The sequence below is a fragment of the Bombyx mandarina genome, chromosome 16 (assembly GCF_030267445.1).
Source record: "Bombyx mandarina strain Sakado chromosome 16, ASM3026744v2".
Classification (NCBI taxonomy): domain Eukaryota; kingdom Metazoa; phylum Arthropoda; class Insecta; order Lepidoptera; family Bombycidae; genus Bombyx; species Bombyx mandarina.
The window spans coordinates 8,894,439-8,922,344 of record NC_143222.1 but is presented as its reverse complement, the minus strand read 5'-3'; the positions used below and the strand labels follow the sequence as shown (position 1 = coordinate 8,922,344).

The 27,906-nt window shown below is 38.3% G+C and overlaps 1 protein-coding gene across 5 annotated transcripts; it reads right to left on the bottom strand.

Annotated features, from left to right (window-relative positions):
* Positions 1-330: 330 nt before the first annotated feature.
* Ptip (PAX transcription activation domain interacting protein) lies at positions 331-27,906 on the bottom strand. 5 transcript variants are annotated; one of them, XM_028180695.2, is made up of 16 exons: positions 27,677-27,906; positions 24,765-27,311; positions 23,888-24,052; positions 22,761-22,853; positions 20,837-20,915; positions 17,738-17,895; positions 16,328-16,430; positions 14,351-14,387; positions 11,471-11,555; positions 9,526-9,681; positions 6,246-6,392; positions 5,557-5,769; positions 4,271-4,423; positions 3,829-3,907; positions 1,876-2,098; positions 331-1,327 (listed from the first exon to the last, which is right to left on the bottom strand). In XM_028180695.2, the coding sequence occupies exons 1-16, from the start codon at positions 27,770-27,772 to the stop codon at positions 763-765; spliced, it is 4,899 nt and encodes a 1,632-aa protein (XP_028036496.2). In that variant the 5' UTR covers positions 27,773-27,906; the 3' UTR covers positions 331-762. The 5 variants fall into 5 exon arrangements, with proteins under 5 accessions (XP_028036496.2, XP_028036493.2, XP_028036494.2 ...); XM_028180692.2 differs by lacking the exon at positions 14,351-14,387 and adding an exon at positions 14,442-14,559 and having other exon boundaries at positions 9,526-9,684; positions 27,677-27,905; XM_028180693.2 differs by lacking the exon at positions 14,351-14,387 and adding an exon at positions 14,442-14,559 and having other exon boundaries at positions 27,677-27,905.

Below are 27,906 nucleotides of genomic sequence, written 5' to 3'. Positions count from 1 at the left end.
TTATTCATATCTTGCGATATTGCGGCATCATGGTGATAAAGGAGGAACTTTTCCAACAATTTTTAATATTAGGTAGGTACTGGCTAGGATAAAGCTACAAAAGAAAGTACTCAGCTTTTACTACGTTTTTCTAATTTTGGCAACTTAAAAGATACTTATTATTTAATTGTTGTCCTTATTGAGAGTGGGTGTAATTCTACATATTTCTATATCATTATATCGAAGGCAAGCTAAACCAACCAAAGCCAAGTTATATCGACGCTTTAGGAAGTTTGTCTAAGTCGAGTGCCGTTACACTGTGGTTGGGATATTAAAAAGAAACCATGGGAAAATAGTACAAAAACATGCTTATAATTTATTTTCCTTTTTACAAAATGGTCCAAAAAATTACATTCAGTACTTATTTATTTACATTTACAAAGTATAAAATTTATTCTTACTAAATTTGTTGCTATATATTTTTTTTCACTAAACATTATAAGACTTTCGTAACAATACTCTTTCTAGACTTTAGACTTTATATAAAAAGAAAAACAATTCATAAATATTCCATAGAAAGATACAACAACACACATCTTTCATAAACTTTTCTTATAAAGGTGGGTAAAAGGACATTACATTTTTATATTATGGAAAGAGCATGTACCGCACTGTACAACTTTCGAGTTCATTAACGTCTAATTACAACACTATATTACAGCAAAATAAAAAAAACTAAATTCAACATTTTACATGTCACAGGAATACTTTAGGTACACGAATTTAGTCGATTTTGACGAGAAATTCTTCGACCTCCAACTTCTGTCTCATGATCGCCGACAGAACAACCTCGGTACTGCAAACGACGTTCAACGTCTTCTCGGACTGCAATAGATAATACACTAGATGGAGATCATTGGGCACGGTCAGTACCAAGTAACTGTACGGTCTCTGCGAGTGCATCTCCTGTATGGAGACAAAGGAACGACGGCTCTTCTCCACTCTGCCGCCGCACAGCTCGATCATCTCGGTGAGCGAGGCTTTTGTTGGCTTCACGCACGGTGTCATGAAGAAAGTGACGCCTTCAAACAGCTTTTTCCTCTGCTCGCCGCACAGCAGGACCTCGGCCACGTCGCAACGGAACATTTTATTGAAGGCTTCGTCCCGCAGACCGTGCTTCGCTTCGTCCGCAAATTTGTTCTGCCTTTGACTCTCGAGGATCCACTCGGGAGTGAGCAAGTGCTTGACGGTGACGAGACAGCTGACTAGCTTGCACGTTCTCACCAACTTTTCCATTACCAAGTGCGTCGCTTCGGCTACTGAGGTTACGACGAGTCCTCCGAGTTGCCTGCAATTAATATCACTATATATTTACTATAATAAAATGCGTATATATGTGATCATCACTATCATGGGCTGGTCGACGTCCACTGCTGGACGCAGGTCTCTCCTGCCTGCCGCAGTCCTGCGATGTTCGACAGGTCGTCGATCCACCATGTTGAAAACCTACCTACGCATACTAATTAATATATTGTCATGTTTCAATCTTACTTAATTCCAGAATATAATTTCTCTAAACAATCTCATGTACATATTGGTACGTTAAATTACTGTTTTTTTCTTTTTTTATTGCTTAAATGGATGGACGAGCTCACGGCCCACCTGGTGGTCTTAAGCGGTTACTGGAGCCCACAGACATCTACAACGTAAATGCCACCACTCACCTGGAGATATGAGTTCTAAGGTCTCAGTATAGTTTTACAACGGCTGCCGCACCCTTCAAACCGAAACGCATTACTGCTTCACGGCAGAATTAGGCAGGGTGATGGTACCTACCCGTGCGGACTCACAAGAGGTACCAGTAGATATAGCACATAGTATGTAGGGCCCGTGTACCTGACGACGGTGGCGAGCTTGTTCTGCAGGGCGGGCGGCACGGCGGAGAACAGCACGCGCGGCGCGAGGTGCAGCGGGGGGTGCGCGGCGTGCGGCGCGGGGGCCGGGGGGGACTCGAGGCGGGGCCGCTTGGCGCGCCGCACGCCCGCGCACACCGCCGCCGCCGCGCGCTTCGCCCGCTCGTGCGACTCCTGCGTTATGTTTATCGGCATCTTCCATGCGTCTGAAAACATTTATGTATTAATATATATGTTACCGGAAATGTATGTAATCCGTCATTGTATACAATTCCTAGGAAATGTATGTAATTCCTAAAATCGCACGGAAATGTGTGAAATAAATTATATTATACTTACACATTACACATTTCCTAGGAAATCTATACATTTCCTAAATAGCAATCGGAAATGTAAAACATTTAAGATATTGGTGGGTACGCGGGGACAGCGGGACGAGTCTTGCACTACGGTCAGTTGCCAACTTGCAATCCACTGGAACCGGCCAGGGATTTAAGAAGTGCCTTTGCAAGAAAAACTGTGCTACATCAAGATGTCTGGGTTTTAAAAATAAAGTATTATGTACTTCCAAATGCCATTCGAGATTACCCTGCAAAAATAAATAGCTATATGGACTGACAAAGTATTATAATATAAAGATTTACTTTTATACTTTGACATTTATAATTACTTAATTATCAGACTGATTACTTGCCAAATGAAAATTTGATTTTATAAGAATAAATATAAGTTGATTTTGTGATACGTTAAAAGTTAATAGATAGTTGTTTTTAGTAGTTTTAATTAGTAAGATAATATATTATTATTATTTTACGGTATGACTGTTACACGATTGTCTCAATAGTGTTATAATAAAAAAATATTATTAACAACGTGTTTTATTACAGAAAGCATTTACTTTATACATTTCCTAATACGATATTGGAATTATATACAATTCCGAGGAAATTTATACATTTCCTAGGATATCTATACATTAAATAGTTTTTCAAACAATATTTTATACATTTCCTAAATAGTATCGGAATTGTACACATTTCCTAGGATTTGTATACAATTCCTTGATTTCATACATTTCCGGTAACATATACAATAAACATTGTAACTATACTTGAGACCTTAGAACTTATATCTCAAGGTGGGTGGCGCATTTACGTCGTAAATGTCTATGGGCTCCGGTAACTACTTAACACCAGGTGGGCTGTGAGCTCGTCCACCCATCTAAGCAATAAAAAAAAAACATAATTAAATACAGCAGTTTGTTAAAACTATTCAAGCATCATTCAAATACATTAACAGCATTTATGAATTATCCCCGGTGCAACAACTTCATTAAATTTTAAATCAATTAAATATGCGATGTTTGAACGCGTATATCGTGTACAAACAAGCATATAAACATTCTTTAAAATACCATTTAACTAAGCAGTCACTAATCTTATGTCACGTGATTATTTTTATGGCAGAATGCTAAATTATTATAAAACATAAAGAGTATCTGATGAACAATGCTCGAACAACACAACGAACACAAGAACACGTATTAAAGGAATACATAAGGTATAAACTTTGACATAAGCTGGAAAAATTCATTAATGAGAAAAGATAATAAAGATATTACATAATAATATAAGTTCACGTTAGGGCATCGACCCCATCCGTCAACTGATTCATAAATGTATTGCATTGCGGGTAGGCCAAGGTAGGTAGGTCTCTTCATCAACTTCTGACAATAATAATATTTAGTTTGACAATTCAAGGGCATCAACCCCTTCTGTCAACTGATTCATAAATGTTACATTGCAGGTAGGCCATGGTCTCTTCATCAACTTCTCCAGGCAATAATAATATTTAGTTTAACAATTCACGATAAAAAATATTTTTAGAAACTCATTCTTATTCTATTTAATATTATTTATTGTCTTTGTATACTTACTCATTAAGTGCGACACTAAGCTGTAATCCATTCGGAACGGACTCGCCAAGTTAAACTGTTGATATTTCGCATTTTCAATCTGAAAAATACATATATTTTTGTTATTATTATTTTACACAACAAAAACGATTTATATATTCAGTAAGTACTTAATACAGAAAAGTCTAGATGGGTCTTGTTGGCTTTGACGGATACGGGTCAACGACCCCTTGGAGCTCAGAAATCACTGGATTTGTAATTATATACTTAAACGAGTATATAGAATAATCTGCAATCTTTCGATATGAGTTAGAAGTCTAAACATTACTGCTTCACGGCAGAAATAGACAGGGTGGTGGTACCTACCCGCGCGGACTCACAAGAGGTCCTACCACCAGTAAAAAGTTAAAAAAGTTACCCAATCCCTTCTCACTGTTGGTTAGTGTTGGTAAGGTGTGGTTACCTGCGCGAGCGCCGTCATGTTCCCGAGCAGCAGGTCGGTGAGCCAGGCGGCGGTGACCACGGGGATGCCCCACTCCTTGGCGCGCCGGTACTTGTTGCCCTCGGCGCGCTTGCACACCAGCACCGTGTTGTCGCGCGTCATGTACGGCGTCAACTGGGGACCACACGTTTCGATTTAATAGGGACACAGGATTTGCATGGTTTATATCAGAAACTAGCGATCCTAGCGACAAATAATATTAAAGACAAAGACTCAATTTGTATGTATTTTATTTATTTATTTTATTTTATTTTAATGCGTAATATAAAAAAAAATTTTAGCATTCTGCACTCCCTCCCTATATTCTCTATAAGTGTGGCAAATTTTATACTCCTCCGTCCGTTATTTTCGTAAAAAGGAATACACAGTGTGAGGTTTATTGGGAGATAAAGGAGGAGGAGGCGTGTGCGTTGGTTGTTTGTCGCGTGTTGTCCTCCATAAACCTCATCAGAGCGGTCAATAAAACACTAGGTATAATTACATGCTCATTCGCGTCAACGACCGCGGTGGATCGCTCACGTTGACCACTGACTGACCAAATTATGTTGCTCATTAATATAACTGCATAGTAAGCTAACCGGGGCCGGGTATCATTCCCCTACAACAGTTTATGCTTCACGTATTAATTTAAACGAATAAGAGTTCCTCTTGACACGGACGAAAAGAAGAGTGGTTAGTGACAAATTTGAATTTGGAAACAAAGTACTCGTCCCGGCTGAGATTTTGTGTTTGTGCCTTCAATCATTAAAAAAAATCGGTTGTCTGTAAAGTCGGTTTCCTGACGATAGTTGAACGTGACAACGTCATAAAAAATATTGATGGAATGGTTTATTTTTCAAAAGAACATTTTAATTTTATTTGGGTGATAGATATTTTGTATGGATATAGAGAAGGAGGTAAATGGAAATCACTATTGAATTGATCGTGACGCTTCAATTTCTCTCATGACGTTTTCAATGTTCAAATTAGACTCGAATTGACTACGGCGTTTCATGATCGCGTCTTTGTTGTTGCCAAATAATTGGAGAAATTTATTGCCAGTTTAGCCACGTGATTGCGGAACGCCTCAGAGCGAGGTAACGCCGCATGAGTCATGTTTTTTCGTGCGTGCAGCCGGCTCCATCGAATTATAAGACGTTGTCACGTCAAAAAAAAAACAAAAAAAAAAAGAGTTGGTAGGCGAGTACACAGCGATGTTATGTCAGCGTGTGTCTATGTGTATGTTTGTGTGCACGTGGGCGGCGCACCTTGGCTCCGACGTGCTCGAGGCAGCAGACGAGGCGCGATCGCTCGTCGCGCCGCCAGCCGGAGAGCGCGGCGCGGTGGTGTCGCGCGGGGCGGTCGCGCGCGGCGTACAGCAGCGGCAGGTGCAGCGCCTGCCACGGGGGGGCCACGCCGCGCCGCACCATTGCGTCCGACAGCCAGTACGCGGTCACGCAACGTTTCGCGTCGCGGAGAGCCTGGACGCACACATTCCAATTTTAAATCGTTTTTTTTTAACCCTGGCTTTAAATTTTCCGCTCGATGGAGGATCTTTTTTTTAAGGGATTTTATGACGTGGTAACTAAGACGTTTAAGTCATGCCTTATTATAATTAATATTCTTATTATATGAAAATGTTTGGGAAATTGGGAAAATTGATCATAAAAAGTACCCACTTATGACGGCACTATATAACAACTAAGCCGACCATATGCTTTAGTATTACTAGAAGGGGTTTAACGCAGTTTCATTTGCTACTGATCAAAAGGTCAATTTGTTGTCCGATCTTTGACTTTTATCCGATGGCTGCGAAACCTCAAAAGATCACCCGGTTAGCGGGTCTGAAGGTCGGAATACCTCGGGATCCCAATCGTCCAGCCGTTCCAGCCGTTTCGCAGTACACCCATCGACTTATATACATATACAGAATCCACAAGAGGACATCTGGCTATACCTGCATCACGACGCCGTGCTTCTGGGTCTCGCACAGCACGTGCGTGACTCGAGCGCAGTAGTTCAGTTCCACTTCACCTCCTCGCCGCTGTATCGCCTCCGTCCAACGAGACACACGCTCCGAACCCAAAGACTGTTGGTACTCCACCTGGAGACAATAGTTTGATTAGAATAGATCTTGAAACAATCATCATGTCAATAATGTAGCTGTAGTGTAGTATAAAACCTACAGGATATTCTTTTTTCTTTTTTTTTTCTTACCTATGCTGATGCTATGATGAAGTTGTAAAAAATGTCATCTTAGTGTATGTACCGTATAATATATTCATATGCATGTAGTAAAAAACGGTTATTTCAATATTACAAACAGACACCCAATTTTATTTATATGTATAGATTAACCCGCAGACACAGCTCACTGAGTTTCTCGGCGGATCTTCTCAATGGGTCGCGTTTCCGATCCGATGGTAGATTCTGCGAAGCACTGCTCTTGCTAGGGTCAGTGTTAGCAACACTCCGGGTTTGAGCCCCGTGAGCTCGCCTACTAGTTACGATTACGCTGAAATAGCCTCTCCAGGCTATCAGCTTAGGTAGAAAAAAAAACAGCTTTACATTAGCGAGTAGGTAAGCTCTCGGGGCTCAAACCGGAAGTATTGCTAACACTGGCCCTAGCAAGAGCAGTGCTTCGCAGAATCTACCACCGGATCGGAAACGCGACCCACTGAGAAGATTCGGCGAGAAACTCAGTGAGCTGTGTCTATGGCGGATATTTTTCAATTCAATTGAATTATAAGTAATAAGTCATAGTGTCGTCATTGTCAACTTTGTAATACGCGTAAGGGTAAGGGTTAAATTGGGATATTTGTAAGGGTTGTCCGCTCGCAGTACTGCGATATATAGGTAGGTAGGTAGGTGCCATACAATTATTTATATAGACCGAAATGATGAACACAATCCATAATTTAAGCACAATACACAACATAGTTTAAATTAAGCTGGTTTCTATTCCGAAGCAATGTGACGTGAATGATAATCAACAATACAATGATCAAAAAAAGTATGTGCATGTTATATTTTAGAAAATTATTATTTAATTTCCTTAAAAATCACAACTCTGAAACAAAATCATAAAATAAAATAAAAAATAGAAAACAAAAGGACTGGAAATGCAATAATACAATTTTATTTAATCAACATTTTCATAATAATCTTTGAGCCAATAATAACAAAAATAAAAGAAATTCTTTCTAAGCTAAATAACTAAACTCAATTAATTCACTCACTCATAATTGGATATCTCGGATTTTTAATTAATGTTACATTTGAAATCTGAGGCCTGTTTTTATTTGTGTGTGCGTTGTGAATGTTAAAAAAATCATGATTCGACGCGTGAATAGATTCTGAAATAACAAAAGTTTTGATTCGTTTGAGTTCTTTTTAATTTTTTTTTCTTTTTTTATTTCTATAAAGGACATACGACCGGGCAGATATTACAAGGTAAATGTCGCAAAAAAAATGTAATTATATATATACTTTTCTTTTACCTATAATACTTACATAAACTAACTGATAAACACATTAACCTTCTTTACATCACGCAATAGTATAGGCTAAAAAATCTATTATAAGATATCAGTGACAACCCTAACAAGCCATCCCTATTTGGTCTTTTGGCGTTCCAATTTTGTGTTTTCTCGTCCCTAATTTTTCCAGTCTCGTTCCAAATTACCCCACATACGTCCCAATTTTCCCCAAAAAGAAAGGAAAAAATATTCATTTTTTATTTTGTCGAAATATTGTATTTAAAATAAGAATATTGCAACTTACCGTTTGTTGTGGTATTTCCAGGTGTATTAAAAACTTATATAAACTGTGATCTTATTGAAAAAACAACGATAATATTACTTTTTTTAAAAGTTCTTTAAGCTGTTTTAAAACGCACTTTTCAACCACTATTTTCAATTTAATTTGACGAATTTTTGGGACCAACTTAACTCATATTTAGTAATTCCATAGTTAGCTAGGTTTTTCTTCTTTAAATTGATAAATATTACCATAAACAAAATTAGGTAGATTCTGTGCTACAGGTACTTTGAGAATCTTCCGCAGGTTTGTCCCAATTTACCCCAGAATCCCAATTTACCCCATGTCATGGTATGTAAACAATTATTTAAGACGGTATTCTAGAGAATTCATAGACTAAGCTACCCCCACTATCTGCTATAAATACCAGTTACTTTTTTTTGGTACAATTATTCCTTATTAGAAAAGGCAAGGGGATCTAAGCCCATACAGCCTTGTCTGTTCTATATAATTTCTGAAATGAGTTTTCAAAAAAGCTGAAGCCAGGTTTTATATGATTTATATTATATCCTGAAATAAAAATTTCATTAAGGCCTGACTATTGTCGCACAATACAAAGGGCTCTGAAACTACGATATTTGAAGACAAATATTTTTTTTGTATGGAAACTAGCGACATCTTGTAGCGGATGCCCCTAAACTTATATGTTGTTAAAGTTAAGGCATATAATTATTGTATAACTAAACACAGAAAATAAAAATATTATAAATCATACTATTTGTTATAGACAAATATCATAGACATCACAAATATCATAGATGTTATAGACAAATATTATAATAGTCTTTATTTGTTATAGACAAATTGATTAAATTTTATCAATTTGTGGTTTCTGAAAATTTACAAAATCCTTCATTACAAATAAAATATAGGATAGGTATTATGTTATTGCCATCTACAGGAGCAATGAGAAACTAATCGAAGCGAAGCCATCTGGTGGCCGATGCCCGTAAGCATTTTTGTTGAGTGCTTGAGTTGCTTATCTATAAATAATTTATGTGTATTATCTATGCAATACATTCCGGCTCGAGGAGCCGAATGATGCCGTCATCAGTCGCTGTCGTCACCGGTCACTTCGTCGTGTCTATGTCACAAAGTTACCTGTTAAACGATTACTGGTAATTTTTTACTGGTGGTAGGACCTCATATGAGTCCGCACGGGTAGGTACCACCACCCCGCCTATTCCTGCCGTGAAGCAGTAATGCGTTTCGGCTTGAAGGGTGGGGCAGCCGTTGTAACTATACTGAGACCTTAGAACTTCTATCTCAAGGTGTGTGGCGCATTTACGTTGTAAATGTCCATGGGCTCCAGTAACCACTTAACACCAGGTGGGCGGTGAGGTCGTCCACCCATCTAAACAATAAAAACAAAATACACAAGAAAATATGTAGTTACAGTGACAAGATTGAAGACTCACAATGTGGAAGACGCATCCGAGTAGGAAGAGGTCCGGGGGCAGCTTCAGATTGGGGTTGTGCCCGTAGAACTGCGCCCGGGCGGGGGGGGCCCGAACGGGGCCCGTGTACACCTTGCTGCCCACCGCGCCGGGACTCGTTCCCGACTGGACCACGGACTGCTACGTATAAGCCAATACGGTTCTCAATACTCACATTTTAGACACAACAATAATGTTTCCTTTTTTTTTTACATTAATACATCGTTCGATCGTTTTTCAAATCTCACTCAGGAGTTAATAGTGTAAGAAGAAATGATTTTATTGTAAAAAAGCGTGGGATGCTTTTCAGGATATTATCAAAATAACCCTTCCACTCATCTGGTCATAAAATATTTATAACTAGCGATACCGTGCACCCCGTGCTTTTTTTTACAATAAAATCATTTTTTCTTACGCTATTTTTTATTCAAATTTATTAAAAAATATTTTCTATTTTTTAGTTGGATTTTCTATAAAAGCGTATTTTGTTAGTTTTTTTAAACTATTATTTGTTTTTCCTTTTTTAGTTGAATTTCAATGTTTTAAATTTTTGTTTAAATATTGGATTGTCATCAGTCCTTAATAAGTATACCAAAGGACATGGGCCATTTTCGGCCCAGCTACTAGTGCTCTCAAGGACACGAATGAAATATCTATAGAAAAAAAAAAAATTTAATTTTTGCACACTTATTATAAAATTTAAGGGTATTTTAATGGTGGGATAATAAAATCATAAATAAAAAGAAATTATTATTACTAAGCTACATTGATAATATTGAAGGAGTTGCCATAGGTAAAATATATTAATATTTTAAACAATCAACATTAAATCTTCTTAAAAAATACATTATATTGCAAAAAACTAGCAAAATATATTAACATATTTAATTAATGGATTTTAAAACTAATATAAAACATTATATCTAAACAAAAATCTATTTTTATACTTTTAAATCCGTAGAATAAATCATTACACTGATCAATAATTATTCATATTAAGCAAAAACAAAAACTACGCTTGTTTAATGTTTATTTACGTTTTACATTTGATCAGTCGTTTTCGCACTCGTGCGCATTGTGGATATTATTAAGTGTTTCGTTGCGATATACCCGCATATTATATTTTGTTGTGCATAAAATTAAGTCTTGGCGTTCATTGAATTAGGTCTGTGTTATAAAGTATAGTGATATAAATAATATTAACGGCCGTCTGGTGTAGTGGTAAGTGACATGGTCACTACACAAGGGGGTCGCGGGTTCGAATCCCGCCAAGGGAAGATATTTGTATGATAAATATAAATGTCTTTCCAGGGTTATGGGTGTATATTAAATATATGTATGTGTATAATAAAAATATTATATTTATTTCTGGTATCTGGTACTTGTAACACAAGTTCTTTACGAACTTAGCACGGGACCAGTTAACGTGGCGTGATTGTTAGTAAATATTTGTATTTATATATTTTTTTTTTTTTATTTAAGCTGATGATGACGTAAAAATGTAAGTGTATTGACAGCAAATCATATGATATAGGAAACCTAAAAATCTTATCTTATTTTTTAAATATCTCTGTATCCCCATGAACAATATTGATTTTAATTTGTTTATAATAAAAGGGATATATAGTCTGTTATTTAAACTTAATTTCATTACTGTCCTTGAACTTCGTCTAGTGGGCCGTGCAATGTATGGAGAGTGACCCATGTCCTTTCGAGTTAATCCGACGTTTTGAAGAGGGTCAAAATCATGTTCAAAGATTTCCTTATATACTAACATACATACGTCTGAAGCTAATAAAAGCGTATTAAAAAAAGACGGCCATACTGAAAAGTTCTACATGTAAATACCAAATATATAGTAAAATATTAAATTATAATTTAACTGAGGTCCTACCAACAGTAATAATTTCAAGGATATAATGTTTACCTGGTGCGGATGATGGGCGGGTCCCAGTAGCAGCCTCGCCGGGGCCCGGACGGTCCCGCCAGCCGCGTGCGCTGCTGTCATCAGCCTGCACATCACACATCACTAAACTACCACTGACCGCGAGATACAACATTACCCACGAAAGAAGAACGGCAGTTTTTGTACCACTAAGAGTTGTCTGATTTATAAAGGGTAACTAACAATCCAAATATTTTCGTGTATTTATTATACTTTTAAAACTCCGCAAAAACAAGAAAAACATATTTGAAAAAAAGATATCTACTAAACGTTAATCATTGATAACAAAACGCATTATAAGTTTTTGAAACTTGGCATGTGTAAGTAAAAACTGTTTTAATAAACGGAATGCAATCGATACTGTGCAGACAAACAAAAATGACCTCTACAGCAGTATAGATTTAAGGAAAATGACTTTTTGCTAAACAATAATTAGAAGGCTTGGCAGTGTGGGCTGTGTACCCTTTGCTGTCCAAACGGATGAATCGACAAAAAAAATCGTATGCGGTTCCACTGTTTTAAAAAAATATACTGCTAGCGTTCTGTGTACATTGTAGGTATTGAAATTGTGTATGTGGTTGAGTTTTTGACTAAAGTCATAACACTACAAAACGCTAAAATATTGAATATAATTTAAGAGCGCCACATGACATGGCGTTCCCGTTAAAAACTCACTACGTATGAAGGCACAATACCTATGTTTGCAAAGTTCTAAAACTCTGATAATTAAAATCATATTCGACAATGATATTATCTATCAAATAAAGAAAACTTAGGCAGCGGCTTGGCTCTGCCCCTGGCATTGCTGACGTCCATGAGCGACGGTGACCACTTACCATCAGGTGGGCCGTACGCTCGTCTGCCAACAAAGGCAACCAAAAAAAAAACATGAAACTTTATAGTGGTACCATTGTCGCATACATTGCTGCCATTGTTCTTTCCAAGAGAACACCGTGTCATTAAATGATTAAATGATATCGAGATTCCTATGAAAATGCCATTTTGTGTTCATATTATTAGTAATATCATTAATAAAATTGAAGTTAGGTATTAATTGCTGGATTGAATAATAACGTCATAAAAACTTACACCATGGTTGTTTTTATTTATTTAAAGAAAGTCTGCTGTCCACTCTTTGCACGTTCTTCGACTTAAATGTAAATCCTAACAATTATGAGAGTGGTACCATGCGATGCGGTCTAGAACTTTTCCTAGCGTCAGTAAATCTTTAAATTCATTTTTTTAATCTATTATCACAACACGGTTCGGATTCTTTTTTAGCATCGAACACTAGGGTATCTTTTGAGTCCGCAGGGGTAGGTACCACCAACTTTTTTTTTGGGCCTGCGGTTGAACCTCCTTCGAAGTCCCCGCGCCTAGGGGGCGCGTGGGGTATGTGTGACTGGTACGCGACTGCGAAACCGTAGACGCAAAGGATGTTTTCAGGACCCTACCAACTAAACAACTCTCCTGCACTCTTCGCCCAAGGGTCCGATTCCCTTCGAGGTCAGAACCCGGATGAGGTAAGGAGGTTACCACAGTCAACAAACACTACAACCAGACGGCGCAGCTCACTCCAAGCGAACCTAAGGTTCTGAAACGTCGGCCGTCTCGGTACGGTAGCCCGTCAGGCCGCCCAGACGGTGCCGCTGGTGTCCCGGAATACCCCGCTGGACCAGAACCAGCCTGCCGGGTTGGGGCGCGATACACCGTCAACCGGTTGCTTTTTTATGTCTGCTATTTAGATTTTTTTTCTTATAGCTTAGATGGGTGGACGAGCTCACAGCCCACCTGGTGTTAAATGGTTACCGCAGCCCATGGACATCTATAACGTAAATGCCGCCACCCACTATGAGATGTGGGTTCTAAGGTCTCAGTATAGTTACAACGGCTGCCTTGAAACCGAAACGCATTACTGCTTCACGGCAGAAATAGGTAGGGTGGTGGTACCTACCCGTATGAACTCTCAAGAGTTCCTACCACCAGTAATTACGCAAATTTTAATTTGCGGGTTTGACTTTTGAATGGTTTTTGAAATGTAATTTGACGGTTAGAACTGAAAACTTTTTCAACTTGTCTCCTATACGAGTATAAGACAACTTTCCTTACCTCTGCCTTCCATGCGAATTAAATAGATGCACTTTGTTACAATTTATGTAACGACAAACATTTATATACCTACAAACGGTTTTTTAAATATGGTACATATAGAAATACAAGCTCAAAGAATTGAAAAAAAAAACCAGTAATTATAACAGCCAATAAAAATGACTAGAATTCTAATTACAATTAAAAAAAGCAAACTTCAAGTAACACAAAACAGCAGTTTCATAGGCAACTACAATTTATTAAGCAGTTGCATTCTATTAATGCTTATTGTATATATAAGATAAAAAGCCAAAAATAAATTGTATGTAAGCTAAAGATAAATCTCGTTAGAATAAACAGTCAATTTATTGTTATAAAACTACTGTAAGCAATATTAAAATGGGAGATGTGTATTTAGGGCACGTGTTAAGGCAGATTACTTCAGAACAAAAAATTATATCATGCAACTAATACCAAACTGATACAGTAAAAAGTAAAGTAAAGTTATAAAGTAAATATAAAAAGTAAATTTATAAAAAGTAAAGTTATAAAAAGTGAAAGTTATTTCAAAAAATATATTACAAGCATGAGTCATCTGTTTGTCAGTTTTTTTTTCAATATCTTATCGATAATAGAATAACTCTATAAATACATTTTTACTGTACGGTCAACAAAAAAAAACTATATTTATATATAAAAAAATATTAAATTATATAAAAATAAAAAGGCTCGTGAAATTAATGGATCTAAAAGAAAAATAAAAGTATTTCTTACATGTAACTAGAGTTTGTATTAAGCATGCAGCTAAAATCTGTAACAAAAACACATGTATACAAATTTTATATGGATTGTTTTTTGGACCAACCTGAGTGCGCCCGCGGCCGAGGGCTCGTGGTCGGCGGGGGGCGCCGCCCCCTGTAGACGTATGTTTAACATATTCGCTAGCGCTGTCTTTGTCTTGGGATTTACCAGTAGTGCATTACCTGTGGTCAAATATTAACCTAACTTGTAGATTTTTTTTTTATTTTCCTTTCGATTCTATATTCCCTTATCACGATAATGTTGCCATTGCTGTATGAACGGTCAGGTGTGCAGTGATGACTACGTTCCGAATTTGACCGATGTGAAAAGTGATTATTATGCAGACGGTACAAAATAGAGTCCTCACATAAAACTATCGATAATATTATCAAATCGTTCTCGCAGAGTATAATAAATAGTTACTATCTTCTTCGAAACTCGGTCCTTTTTATAAGAATAGATTGATATTAATTTGCTCATTATCCTTATTAGAATTTTAGTTGTTTTCAGGTGGATACAGAATTATAGATGAACAATTTCAATGTTCATATATATTTAAATCCTTGAAATCGATTGCTGTAAAGCCGTTGTTTTCCAAGCTAGAACCTTTGATGACAAAAGAAATTTTAATAATAAACTATGCATTTCTAATAGATAAACTAAAACAACGAACTGAAACAAACTATATTATTTTACTTACATATAGATAAAAAAATGTTACAAAAAACTTTTTTGTTCTCAATTTTTTTATTGAATAGACGGAGGAGAATGGGTACTCAGACCATAGACATTTCAACGCAAACTCTCACCTCGAGACACAAGATCAACTTACCTACGTTTGCCGCTAGGGGCGCTGTTCCAACTCCGTACAAATTTGGAGTTAGCCCATAAGCTATCAAGAAGTTAATCGTGCTAAGTACACGGAGTTATAATTATATTGTACAACGGTTTTCTTATTGAAGCGAAACGCGTGACCGCTCCGTGGCAGAAATAGGCAGGATGGTTGTACTTACCCGTGCGGTTTTACGAGTACGCACTTACCACCAGCAAAATGAGATTTAGTGGATGCAGTAATATGCAATATCAAATGATGACCAGGGTCCTGTGGTTACATTGTATTATTTGCTATATGTTCAATGATAAAGTTACAAACAAACACACAGTTTTATACAATGACATTTGTAATTAACGGTCTACACGATTATGGTATCCAATGGTACAGATTCCCTTAATTCTTCCCTGGAAATATATTATCCGGTTTTAAGAATTCGATATATCCATTATTAGATTACAATTTTCTTTCTTTATTTGAGAAAAAGACCGGGAACAAAACAGATTCAAACAAAGTAAAACATAATTCTGGTAAACATAGTAAAGATTATTATTGACTTATTAGTTATTCTTATAAAATTATGCTATTTATTTTGTTCAAAGCGGCCCCTCTTACCACCACCGCAGGCTACGACAAGTATAAAATTTGAACCAATTTATGCGTGTTAAGTTTATTTATTGACTTTTTTATATATCAACAACAATTAACCTTTTATAGGTCATAATGATCTGGGAAGATATTGTAATTCAGGAAATGGTTAGTACATACTTTTAATTATTTAAAAAAAGTATGATATGTTATCATTCATGAATGTTGCCAGTTTAAAAAACTACGACATAGTATGAAACCAGATATCTGCCAAAAAAAAAGATGGTACACTGCTTCCTTTGCCCTACAAAGTGTCAGGAAAGTTTTTTTTTTTTATTTTCCCATAGATTAATTTTAAGTTACATTATGATATACGGCCCACATGATGGTGAGTGGTTACCGTCGCCCATGGACTTCTGCAATGCCAGGGACAGAGCCAAGCCGCTGCCTACAAAAGTATTAATTAAGGCATCTATAGTCGAGCCATACGTGTTGACGTGAATGACATAAAAGTATATTATAAGTCTTACTTTGTTGCTGATCGGTGGCGTTGGCCGTGAGCAGAGACCCTTCGATCTGTTGCTCCGGCAACGGGGCGGCGCTGACCACGTGCGGGGATACCCCAGGCGACACCTTTCAATTATATTATTATTATATTTACTGGCGGTAGGACCTCTTGTGAGTCCGCGCGGGTAGGTACCATCACCCTGCCTATTTCTGCCGTGAATTATTGCTTAGATAGGTGGACGAACTCACGGCCCATCTGATGTTAAGTGGTTACTGGAGCCCATAGACATCTACGACGTAAATGCGCCACCCACCTTGAGATATAAGTTCTAAGGTCTCAGTATAGTTACAACGGCTACCCCACCCTTCAAACCGAAACGCATTACTGCTTCACCGCAGAAATAGGCGGGGTGGTGGTACCTACCCGTGCGGACTCACAAGAGGTCCTACCACCAGTGGAAGTGAAGCTGGTGTCCCGTCAGTGAGATACGGCACACTGATGTCTCGATGTGAGAGAGCGAGGGGGTATCGATTGGGACGCAATGCAGGGCCCGCCTATAGTAAATGGCAGTCCCACCTTTAGGGGCAGGAATTCTGTCATTCCTAACCATGACGTAATTCGCGATTTTAGGGTCGTGGGTAACATTGTAATACGAGTATCCTTCACACGGCAATGCGCGAATGCTTTACTCACAGAGACTCAGAAATTTACAAGGATTTACAAAGACTTGAAATATATGGTCGTCGTGGCCTAACGGATAAGACGTCCGGTGCATTCATGTTGAAGCGATGCACCGGTGTTCGAATCCCGCAGGCGGGTACCAATTTTTCTAATGAAATACGTACTCAACAAATGTTCACGATTGACTTCCACGATGAAGGAATAACATCGTGTAATAAAAATCATACCCGCAAAATTATAATTTGCGTAAATACTGGTGGTAGGACCTCTTGTGAGTCCGCGCGGGTAGGTACCACCACCCCGCCTATTTCTGCCGTGAAGCAGTAATGCGTTTCGGTTTGAAGGGTGGGGCAGCCGTTGTAACTATACTTGAGACCTTAGAACTTGTATCTCAAGGTGGGTGGCGCATTTACGTTGTGGATGTCTATGGGCTCCAGTAACCACTTAACACCAGGTGGGCTGTGAGCTCGTCCACCCATCTAAGCAATAAAAAAAAAATATATATACATATATATATATAATGCATGCATTGTTTCAAGTACACTGCGCGCACGGATAGTTGTAATGCTTTACATAAATATATAAAGGCAAATATGTACGCGTGGTGTTTGCGACTCAGTTATTACTTCAAATTCTCTCTACATGCGAGAAGGCAAATGCACGTATGTATCCAACATTAAAATTCAATGAACTCCCCGAGAATAGATAATTTATTATGTATGTACGTGATCTTCAACATGTCCAAACGAACCTGCTTAACGGCTGCGTGATGATGCACGGCGTTCTCCCGTTGCGCGTGCAGCTGCTGCAAGCGCTGCATCTGCTGCTGCCTTTGTAGCTGTAGCTGCTGGAGCTGAGTCTCCACAGTTCCGTTTCCGCCAACCGGACTCACTACGGCTGTGCCACCCACTACCACAAAAAAAAAACAATTAATTACTCGTTTTGCCGACATACCCGAGATGATCCCTTCATCTCCTTTTTATCATCGCACCTCCCGCCATCGGAGCAGAGTTCATCCATACAACCTGAGCCACTGCGGTCATCCACAGTGCGTTTCCAGAGGTCTTTTTTGCCACGTACCGTCCGGCTATGGAATGAGCTCCCCTCCACGGTGTTTCCCGAGCGCTATGACAATTCCTTCTTCAAACGAGGCTTGTGGGGAGCATTAAGCGGTAGGCAGCGGCTTGGCTCTGCCCCTGGCATTGCTGAAGTCCACGGGCGACGGTAACCACTCACCATCAGGTGGTCCGTATGCTTGTCTGCCTACAAGGGCAATAAAAAAAAATACTAAAATATTTCTGGAGATATTTTTGTGTTACCTCTGTTTTATTCAATCTACAATTACATACATAGGTAGCTTTGTCTATGACTAAGTAAGTTGTATTATATTCATACAAGTAGTAATTTTTTATTGTATCTATAACTCACAACAATAGTTATGGTTTATGTCATCTTCTATTTAATAATAAATATGTCTTTCTTAGTAATTTATAACGCATATAGTTTGAATGTCTTGAAAGAATTTTGTAATAGTACCGTTAATATACAACAGATGGTGCGCAAGTAATTTTAACGTTTAGCAATAGTTAGAGCGGAGTGTGACCGTAATTAACTATATCTCAGTAGAGAAATAGAAGCAGACAATGATTTTATGGTAATTTAAACTGAGTAAAGATCTGTCTCAAAATATTAATTTTGTTGTTGAATAACAACTCCTGATTTCGACTCATTTTAATTCGTTACACATCTAATGAAAAACACACTGGATCCCATGGCCACCTTTTTTTTTTCCTACCTAAGCTGATAGCCTTGAGAGGCTATATCAGCGTAACCTTAACTAGTAGGTGAGCTCACGGGGCTTAAACCTGACGACGTTGCTAACACGAACCCTAGTAAGAGCCGTGCTTCGCAGAATCTACCACCGGATCGGAACTGCGACCCACTGAGAAGATCCGGCGAGAAACTCAGTGGGTTGGGTCTGAGGGTTCATTTACTCGTCGAGCCCTTCGTCGCACATGGCCACCAAAGAGAATCGATGGCAGTTTTCAACGAGATAAAAATATTAAATGCTGATCAAAAATAGAGGTGGCCATTTATGAAAAATCTCAATCAATAAAAATACCTGAAACTTTACGACAGCCCCATTGTGAAGTAAATTCCGTAAACAAATCAAATTCACTACGAGAAAACTCACTTTCATTATCACTATTCATCTCAAATACATTAAATGTCATATTCACTTGTTACAATCGATTTAAGCACTCAGCAGTGAGGTATTTATCATTTTTAAGCACGTTATTTGGAATATTCACCGTTGTATCTAGAAAATACTTAACCGTATGATAGATACGTTACAAAAATGTAATCCTTTATTGGAACGAATTCGATTTTATTTTAGAAAACGTCACACGTTCCTTTTTATTATGTATGCATGAGTAGGTATGGAGGGATTTAAATATTAAAACATGTACAAGCGAAACAATTTATTCGTTCAGTTGTACCATTACAGGCGCGTACGATAACGTTTTTAGTTTGGTAATTTTCCGGGGATATATCTTAAGAGATGCGTAAGTACAAAGTTTTTTTTATTTTTTTTATTGCTTAGTTGGATGGACGAGCTCACAGCCCACCTGGTGTTAAGTGGTTACTGGAGCCCATAGACATCTACAACGTAAATGCGCCACCCACCTCGAGATATAAGTTCTAAGGTCTCAGTATAGTTACAACGGCTACCCCACCCTTCGAACCGAAACGCATTACTGCTTCACGGCGGAAATAGGCGGGGTGGTGGTACCTACCCGTGCGGACTCACAAGAGGTCCTAACACCAGTGATTACGCAAATTATAATTTTGCGGGTTTGGTTTTTATTACACGATGTTATTCCTTCACCGTGGAAGTCAATCGTGAACATTTGTTGAGTACGTATTTCATTAGAAAAATTGATACCCGCCTGCGGGATTCGAACACCGGTGCATCGCTACATACGAATGCACCGGACGTCTTATCCTTTAGGCCACGACGACTTCCGAGTCCCGTAAAAAAGCTTGTTTTAGTGTCTGTGCGACTTTCTCCGGTTTTTATTTATTTACTAGCTTTTGCCGGCGACTTCGTCCGCGTGGAATAGTTCACAAAGAATGCTTTATTTTAGAACAAATTTGGTTAGCATAAAAAACGTTATAGTGAGCCAACCTTAACATAGACATAATATGCTGTCGCGGACTTTTTTTTAGATCTTTTAAAGGGAAACAATTCTGTCATACATTATTTTAGCGAATTAACCGTTTCTGCAGCACACGCAGCGGATGCTCTCAAAAGGGAAAAAAACCCCTATCTAACACTGAAATCAAATCACAAATCGGACCAGTAGTTCCTGAGATTAGCGCGTTCAAGAACCTCTTCAGCTTTATGAATACTAAGTATAGATTGCTTAGGTGGGTGGACGTACTCACGGCTCACCTGGTCTTAAGTGGTTACCGGAGCCCATAGACAACGTAAATGCCGCAACCCACCTTGAGACATCAGTTCTAAGGTATCAGTATAGTTATAATGGCTGTCCCACCCTTCAAACCGAAACGCATTACTGCTTCACGGCAAAAATAAGCGGGGCGATGGTACCTACCCGTGCGGACTCACAAGAGGTCCTACCACCAGTAATTACGCAAATTATAATTTAGCGGGTATCATTTTTATTACACGATGTTATTCCTTCACCGTGGAAGTCAATCGTGATACTTTGTTGACAATGACATTGCTTAAAACAAAGTATAATTCGAAATACGATTTGGCTTAAAGGCCTCGTGACCAGGGCACAATATCTTTAAAAAAAAAAAACTGTCCTATTTATCTGACCTGGAGACTGCGGTGGAGGGGCAGGCGTGGCCGCTGGTATAGTCGTGGTCCTTGCTCCTTGCTGCTGCAGCCATTGTACCTTGACCAACAGTATAATTAAGACTAGTTTTCGAATACAGATTTCGTAAAATTATCTTCATTATGTCTTGGACTCGATAATGACAGATACACTATTAAATATCGAGGTGTGAAAAGCTATTTGGTTTAAACGTCATTTTTTTAAACTTTACAAGGAGATCCATTCAAAGTTTAAAATTTAGAAAAAATCTCATGACCAAAAAACTTCTTCAGTTATTCGAATGTGGTAAACATAATTGAAGTTCAATTAAAAACATCGAATTGTTGATGGTAATCTATATATGAGTCGACTATTATCAAAGCCGGCAATGTGACTTTTGGATAATTATTGGTAAATCAGAAAAACGAATTATTGACTTTGTATTCCATTGGCAGTCACAAAACTCTTCTGAACGACATCTTAGATAAATAACAGGTTAAGTATTAACCTTTATTTAATGCAGGTTTTGAACCGTATTCTTTGAAGGAGACGATTATATTCAAATCAATCTGTATTGAAATATCAATAATTTTTTTTTGTCCAAATGCACAGATTGCCACCTTTGATAATAGATGACTCATATATAAAAATGAAACCCGTTTTCCGTTGTCACGACATAACATGAAAACGGCTTGACCGATTTGGCTAATTTTGGTCTTGAATTATTTGTTGAAGTCCAGAGAAGGTTTAAAAGGTTAGATAAATATAAAAATATTCGGAATTAAATAAAAATAACAATTTTGTTTTTTCTTTGATGTGTCCCCCGTCGGACGGATTCCTTTTGTTTGTTTTAAGTTTATCTTAAACAAAAGTTTAGGTCTTTTATTTATCGATTGAGGCACTACGAAGTCTGCCGGGTCAGCTAGTAACCAAATAAAACGGAGCTTTAATTACAAAAATAAATGTCATGTATTAAGTAAAACGTTGCTTAAGCTAAATAGCATTTCATCGCTCGATATGATTTTAACGTGAAAGGTTTACAAGAATAAATCGAGTCCACTAATTGAACGTTACCGGCTATCTTTTGACATAAGGTCGCAGTCTCAATGGAATTCGAATCACGGATAACGAAAAACCAGTACTTTGGTACCAATATTGCAGGCAAAATGCCATTTCGATAAAGCGGCACGACACGAGAGCCCACTCATCGTAGCCGCCGGTAACTACATTCCCGATCCTGCGGACCGAATGGTAATCAGTCGACGTCGCCCCAAACACGTCATTTCGGATCCTCCCGATCCACTAACGGTGATTTTAGGTACCCCAAGCACTCGCTCTCGTCGAACCCAGCCCACTAAGTTTCTCGCCGGATCTAGTCAATGGGTCGCGTTTCCGATTCGGTGGTAGATTTTGCGAAGCACAGCTCTTGTTAGGGTCCTTGTTAGCAACAACGTCAGGTTTGAGCCCCGTGAGCTCACCTACTACTAGCCCAGTGACGCTGATGTGGCCCCCTAGACCATCAGCTTAGGTAGCAAAAAAAGCAGACAAAAGGCTTCATCAATATTTTGCCATTGCGATAGTCTATATAGGCCTATGTCCAGCAGTGGGCAAATAAAGGCTGATGATGATGATGATAGTTTATGGGCTACGCGCTTTACCCAAGTAGTAGGCACTAGGCCAGTTGGTAAAATACTGAAGGTGGGTATTGAAAAAAAAGATATGAAGGATGACGTTGATGATATCATACTGATTTAGATGAAGACTGCGGAAATAGTGACAGAAAGTCAAGATGGCCAGTAGTGGTGTATTGTGCAAAAATAATTGATATGATTGAATAATAGTGTTGAGGACTTGTTAGATCATGCACAGAAAATAAATTCCTTAACCAGGTTGTGCGATTTACCATAAAAGTAATGCTGATATTACCTGTTGTTGTGGTGCAAGTCCGGGCGCCAGTTGGCTCCGTATGAAGGTGACGCTCTGCGGAGCGCCCGGCGGAGACTGCCCGCCCGTCCCCGCCTGGTATAAAAACAGCTTAAATCTCAGTAACGTGCTGATTAAATATATTTATATATATACACAAGTTCCGGAAGTCAAAGCGTTATGTGAAGGGAAGAACGGAAGGGAGAGAGAATGGTAAGTTGGATCGGAATCTACACTAATATATAAATCTACAGTGGTTTTACGGATGTTCCGTTATAACTACTTAACCATGCATCCGATTGACTTGAAACTTGGTGTCCATGTAGAAAATATATGTACTTAATGGATAGGCTAATATTTATTGAGTGTTGGGCTCTCTACACAGTTGCAGGGGCGTTAATGATGAGAATCTTTGTGGGGGTGAGTAATAATAATGTTAATTTTAAATGCCCAGCGAAGCGGACGGGTACGGCTAGTCGTTTATATTTTCATCAGGAGATACCAGATTGGCAGCCATTGTATCAACTGTTGAACTATAGGCACTCTCAATGGTTCGGCATAGCAAAGGTGTTCCTGACGCATTTCAAGGTCGCGGAGTTGGTATGTAGAGGGTAAGTAGGCAAAGGTGTGCAGAAATCTTTATAAATATATATTTTGTTTTTTTTTCTCTAGTAACATACAATAACCCGCTTTTTTACCAATGAATGCAGTCGGCACCTGTAATTGTGTTAGCATTTACTGTGAGATCATGTATATGTTACCTGTAATGTATAACATTTTGGAACCCAAGAAATAAATAAATTTTATATAAAGCCTGTTTTTTTGTTTTTTTAAACTATTACTTAGTTATCATTTTTTAGTTAAACTTTCTATAAAAGCGTATTTTTAAAACTATTACGTAATTTAACATCAATTCCTGCTTTTGCAAATTGAAAAATGGAATAATCTTATCAAATTAGTGTATTGTCATCGGTCCTCGATAGAACTACAAAGTTTGAATGAAATCTGCCCGTTTAAAGGGGGTCAAAATCGCGTCTAAAGGAGTCAGTTACAAACATACATACAAGTGATACAATCAATATACAGCGTGTAAAAACAATTAAGTTTCCCTACCAGTGAAACAAATATACCTGCTGTTGCGAGAGAGCAGCACGTTGGAAGGAAAGTTGTCTTCTTTTTTGTAGCTGTGCGACAAACAGGGCCCGCTGCTGCGGATTCATCTGCTGGAGCTGCGCGTGTGTGTGTGCGTCCAGGTGGATCAGCTGGCGACCTCCGGCTCCTGCCGTCCACGACACCTGCACGTGAATCGAGAGCACGAGACTCAACAACGGTTTACTGCCAAAGTGGGTATATATCTCAAGGTGGGTGACGCATTTACGTTGTGGGTGTCTATGGGCTCCAGTAACCACTTAACACCAGGTGGGCTGTAAGCTCGTCCACGCATCTAAGCAAAAAAAAATGTTCACTGTTCATTTTTATAACATACCGTCATTTCGCATTAAAAAAGGTACAATTTCCAACAATATTCGAAATTAAGTTAATATGCGTAAACTTTTGGTATGACCAGTATTTTTCTCATAAATACTGTCAAAAGTTTCACTGTGCAGTTTAGTTTCATTTTTTTTATTTGGTTTACTTATGTTTTGACTACTAATAACAAAATTAATACATAATTTTATCTTACTTTAAAAGACAAATAATGTAACTGGTAAAAAATTAAAAATAAATGTTGCAAAGATGATTAATAATATTAAAAATATCACATGTTGAACCTTTAAAACACTCTTCTGTGAAATTAGTAAGTTTTGAGATTATACAGTTTTAATGCCAGAAAACGATATGTGTTTAAGGTAAAATGTTTATTAAAATTTTATTTTTAGACTCAACTTAAACAGTTATCATATACCAGTGCAGATTATTACTGTTGTAGGCAGTACTAAAGTAACCTAGTATGTGAATATTACATAAAAATCTACTGCAAATGTGGGTAATGAATAATTAACATACCCGTGGTCCCACTGCTCCATTTTGTGCAATCTGTTGTCTCTGTTGCAAGTATTGCTGCTGTTGCCATGAGACATTCTGCCCTCCCTGAACTATTTGTTGGCCTCCAGGTGATACGATCTGCTGAGTGCCCCCGTGGGTTATTATCTGCTGTATTCCGCCTGCTGCCGTCAACTGTGACCCAGCCTGAGGAGATTGAGGCAGTTGGGATAGAACTTGCTGTGTTTGGCCAACTGCTTGACCAATTATTTGCTGACCAGACTGTGAAACAATCTGCTGAGGCGATTGTGCAATCACAACTTGATGTTGTTGACCCTGCTGAGTGATCACATGTTGCCCACCTTGTGTCAGAACTTGCTGAGTACCCTGAGAGATTATTTGCTGTCCAGATTGATTAACTATTTGACCTTGGGACAGTATTTGTTGGCCGCCTTGCAAGGACACTTGTTGATTCCCATGTACTAATATTTGTTGTTGACCTGTGTGTTGATTAATCAACACTTGCTGTGGGGCTTGTACAATTTGTTGTTGACCCGAACTGTTTAGCAGTTGTTGTTTTTGTACTAAAATTTGATGATGAGTTTGACCTTGAGAGCCGATGGTCTGTTGCAGGATTTGTTGTGGTGCTTGTTGTATTGTGTGCTGAGGGCTCAGTTGAGCTTGTTGGTTACTTATCAGAGCCTGTTGTTGAGTTTGCATAATTTGTTGTTGCAGTATAACTTGATTCTGAGGATTTCGTGACTGAACCAATGAATTCCTAATAATTTGATGCTGTCCTCCCACATTTTGGACCATTTGAATGTTTTGCTGTCTCCATGCACCTTGGACAGGCAAATTCGATCCTTGTCCTTGAATGGTCTGCTGAACTGTCTGTATCTGTTGCCCGATTACAGACTGCTGACCGGTGTTGCCAACTAACTGGTTTAGTTGCACACCTTGCGCCTGCTGGCCCTGAGACGAACTCACAAGGCCTTGATTAACTACACCCATGTTAATATTTTGATTATTCAGTGACTGTACGTTTTGTTGTTGAATTAAATTTGAGTTTTGGGACGAAAGCTGTTGTCCAGAGCTAATCAACTGTTGATTAATGACTTGAGTTTGCCCCAAATTCTGATTCAGTTTGGCATTTTGCAAGTTCTGTAAATTTTGGGTGGACTGGGCTAACTGCTGAGCAATGTTTTGTACGGCTTGTGAGGCGGTCTGCTGACTCAAGCTCAGGGTTTGTTTCATTGCCATGTTCTGTTGGTTTAATTGTGCCTGTTGCAAATTGTTAGCACTTTGACTTAGCATCTGACTGATGTTCTCAATGTGTTGTTGAGCAGAACTCATGGATGTTGGAGTCTGTATTGATTGCTGCAAATGATGTTGTTGAGTGTTTTGCATGTGCTGTTGGAGTTGCCCTGAAAGGTTTTGTGATATTTGTGACACGGCAACATTTTGCTGTGTATACTGCTGATTCTGTTGATTGTTCAGTTTGTTTTGCTGCAGCATCTGCATCTTTAGCTGGTGTTGTTGCAATAATTTCTGTTGTTGAATCTGTATCGCTGTCAACCCATGGGGCTGTTGCTGCTGCTGTTGTTGTTGTTGTTGTTGCTGCTGCTGATGTTGTTGCTGCTGCTGTTGCTGAGAGTTCTGATAGCTTTGCTGCTGGTTCAGATTTACCTGACTCTGTATGCTTATATTTGGCTGAGAAACAACTGTATTTTGACTGAATTTCTGCATCAGTGTTGGATTTGCTTGACTTGAATGAATATGGACATTCTGTGCTACCATGCCTTGAGGAATTTTGCTCATGACGTTTGAGGTAGCCATTTGAGATGTGGTGTAACCCATGGAACTGACTGCTGCAGTAGATGTTATTGAGGCATTTATACTTGAGGGTGGATGATTCCAAGGCATTCTTTGCTTTAGTTTATCTAGTAGGGCCTGTGTACTATCATCCTTGTTCTCGGTCATGTTTTGTGTGGGAACTTCGTTTTTGGCGATACCTTCTTCAAAATCAAAGCCTGTTATGGCACTAATGCGGTCCATACACTTGGGAGGAGGTTGGGGCACCACTAGAAGTTTCGGGTGGAAAACTTCAGTGGTAACTTGATTTCTTGCTCGGAGACTTTCAATTACCCAATCAGGTGTCACTATTTTAATTCTTGAAGGAGGCAGATTTAACGCCACACTGTACTTTTTGCCACTGGCAGAACCACAGATCAAATAAGTGCACTGAGAGTCTAAATTCAGTTTCACTTGGCCACCATGGAAAGTAATGAGAGCAAACAATGTTTTAGCATCGGCTGCACTAACTTTTGCAATACAAGCTACAACATTACTAAATAATTTATTCTTATAAGGGATGTAAGGCTTGGTATTAGCAAGTTTTCCAAGACGTGCACATGCATAAACCCAGTGTTCAGTCACTGCAGGGATCTGATATATCTCCTGGGCGTCTTCAATGTCGCTATCAGCAGCATTCTGACCACAAATTAAATGTGTGACATAGTCAGAAAAATACTTTGTGCTCTCTGCACCTCCGGACTGAAGAAGTTGCATGACCTAAAATATAAACACCTGTCATCAAAAATATATAAAGCATGAGATGCTCACCAAACTTACTTTAGATAATACAACTATTTTTCCTTCCAAGCAACCATTAGAGGGAAAACTAAAACAATCTATACTTTTACAAAGGGTAAATCAGTGAAAACAATCACATAACAAATGTTATATAGTTTAAATGTTTAGTTAAATTTTTATTTCTTTTTTTTTGATTGCATTCTTAATTCTACATTATGACAAATATTCTCTTAATAAGAGTACTTCTGTAGTTTAAAAAGTATTTACTGAATAAAAAAATATATTACTGTTAATTTAAAATAATGTTTAATCATTATTTCTTGATAAATATGATTAAAACAAACCTTTTCACAGACATCGCCAGATATGTAATACTTGACATCTTGGAAGATTGGCTCTTGCAAACTCAATGAATCTAAATTGTCAACGATCGTTACCATTTTCTTGTAAACCAATATATTTGTAATGTCCTTTTACAAACTAAAAATTCATTTTGTTAAAATTAACAATTATAGCCAAAAATCCACGCAAACGCGCCGTCCATGTTGTCATATTTGACAGCGCCATTTGTCGT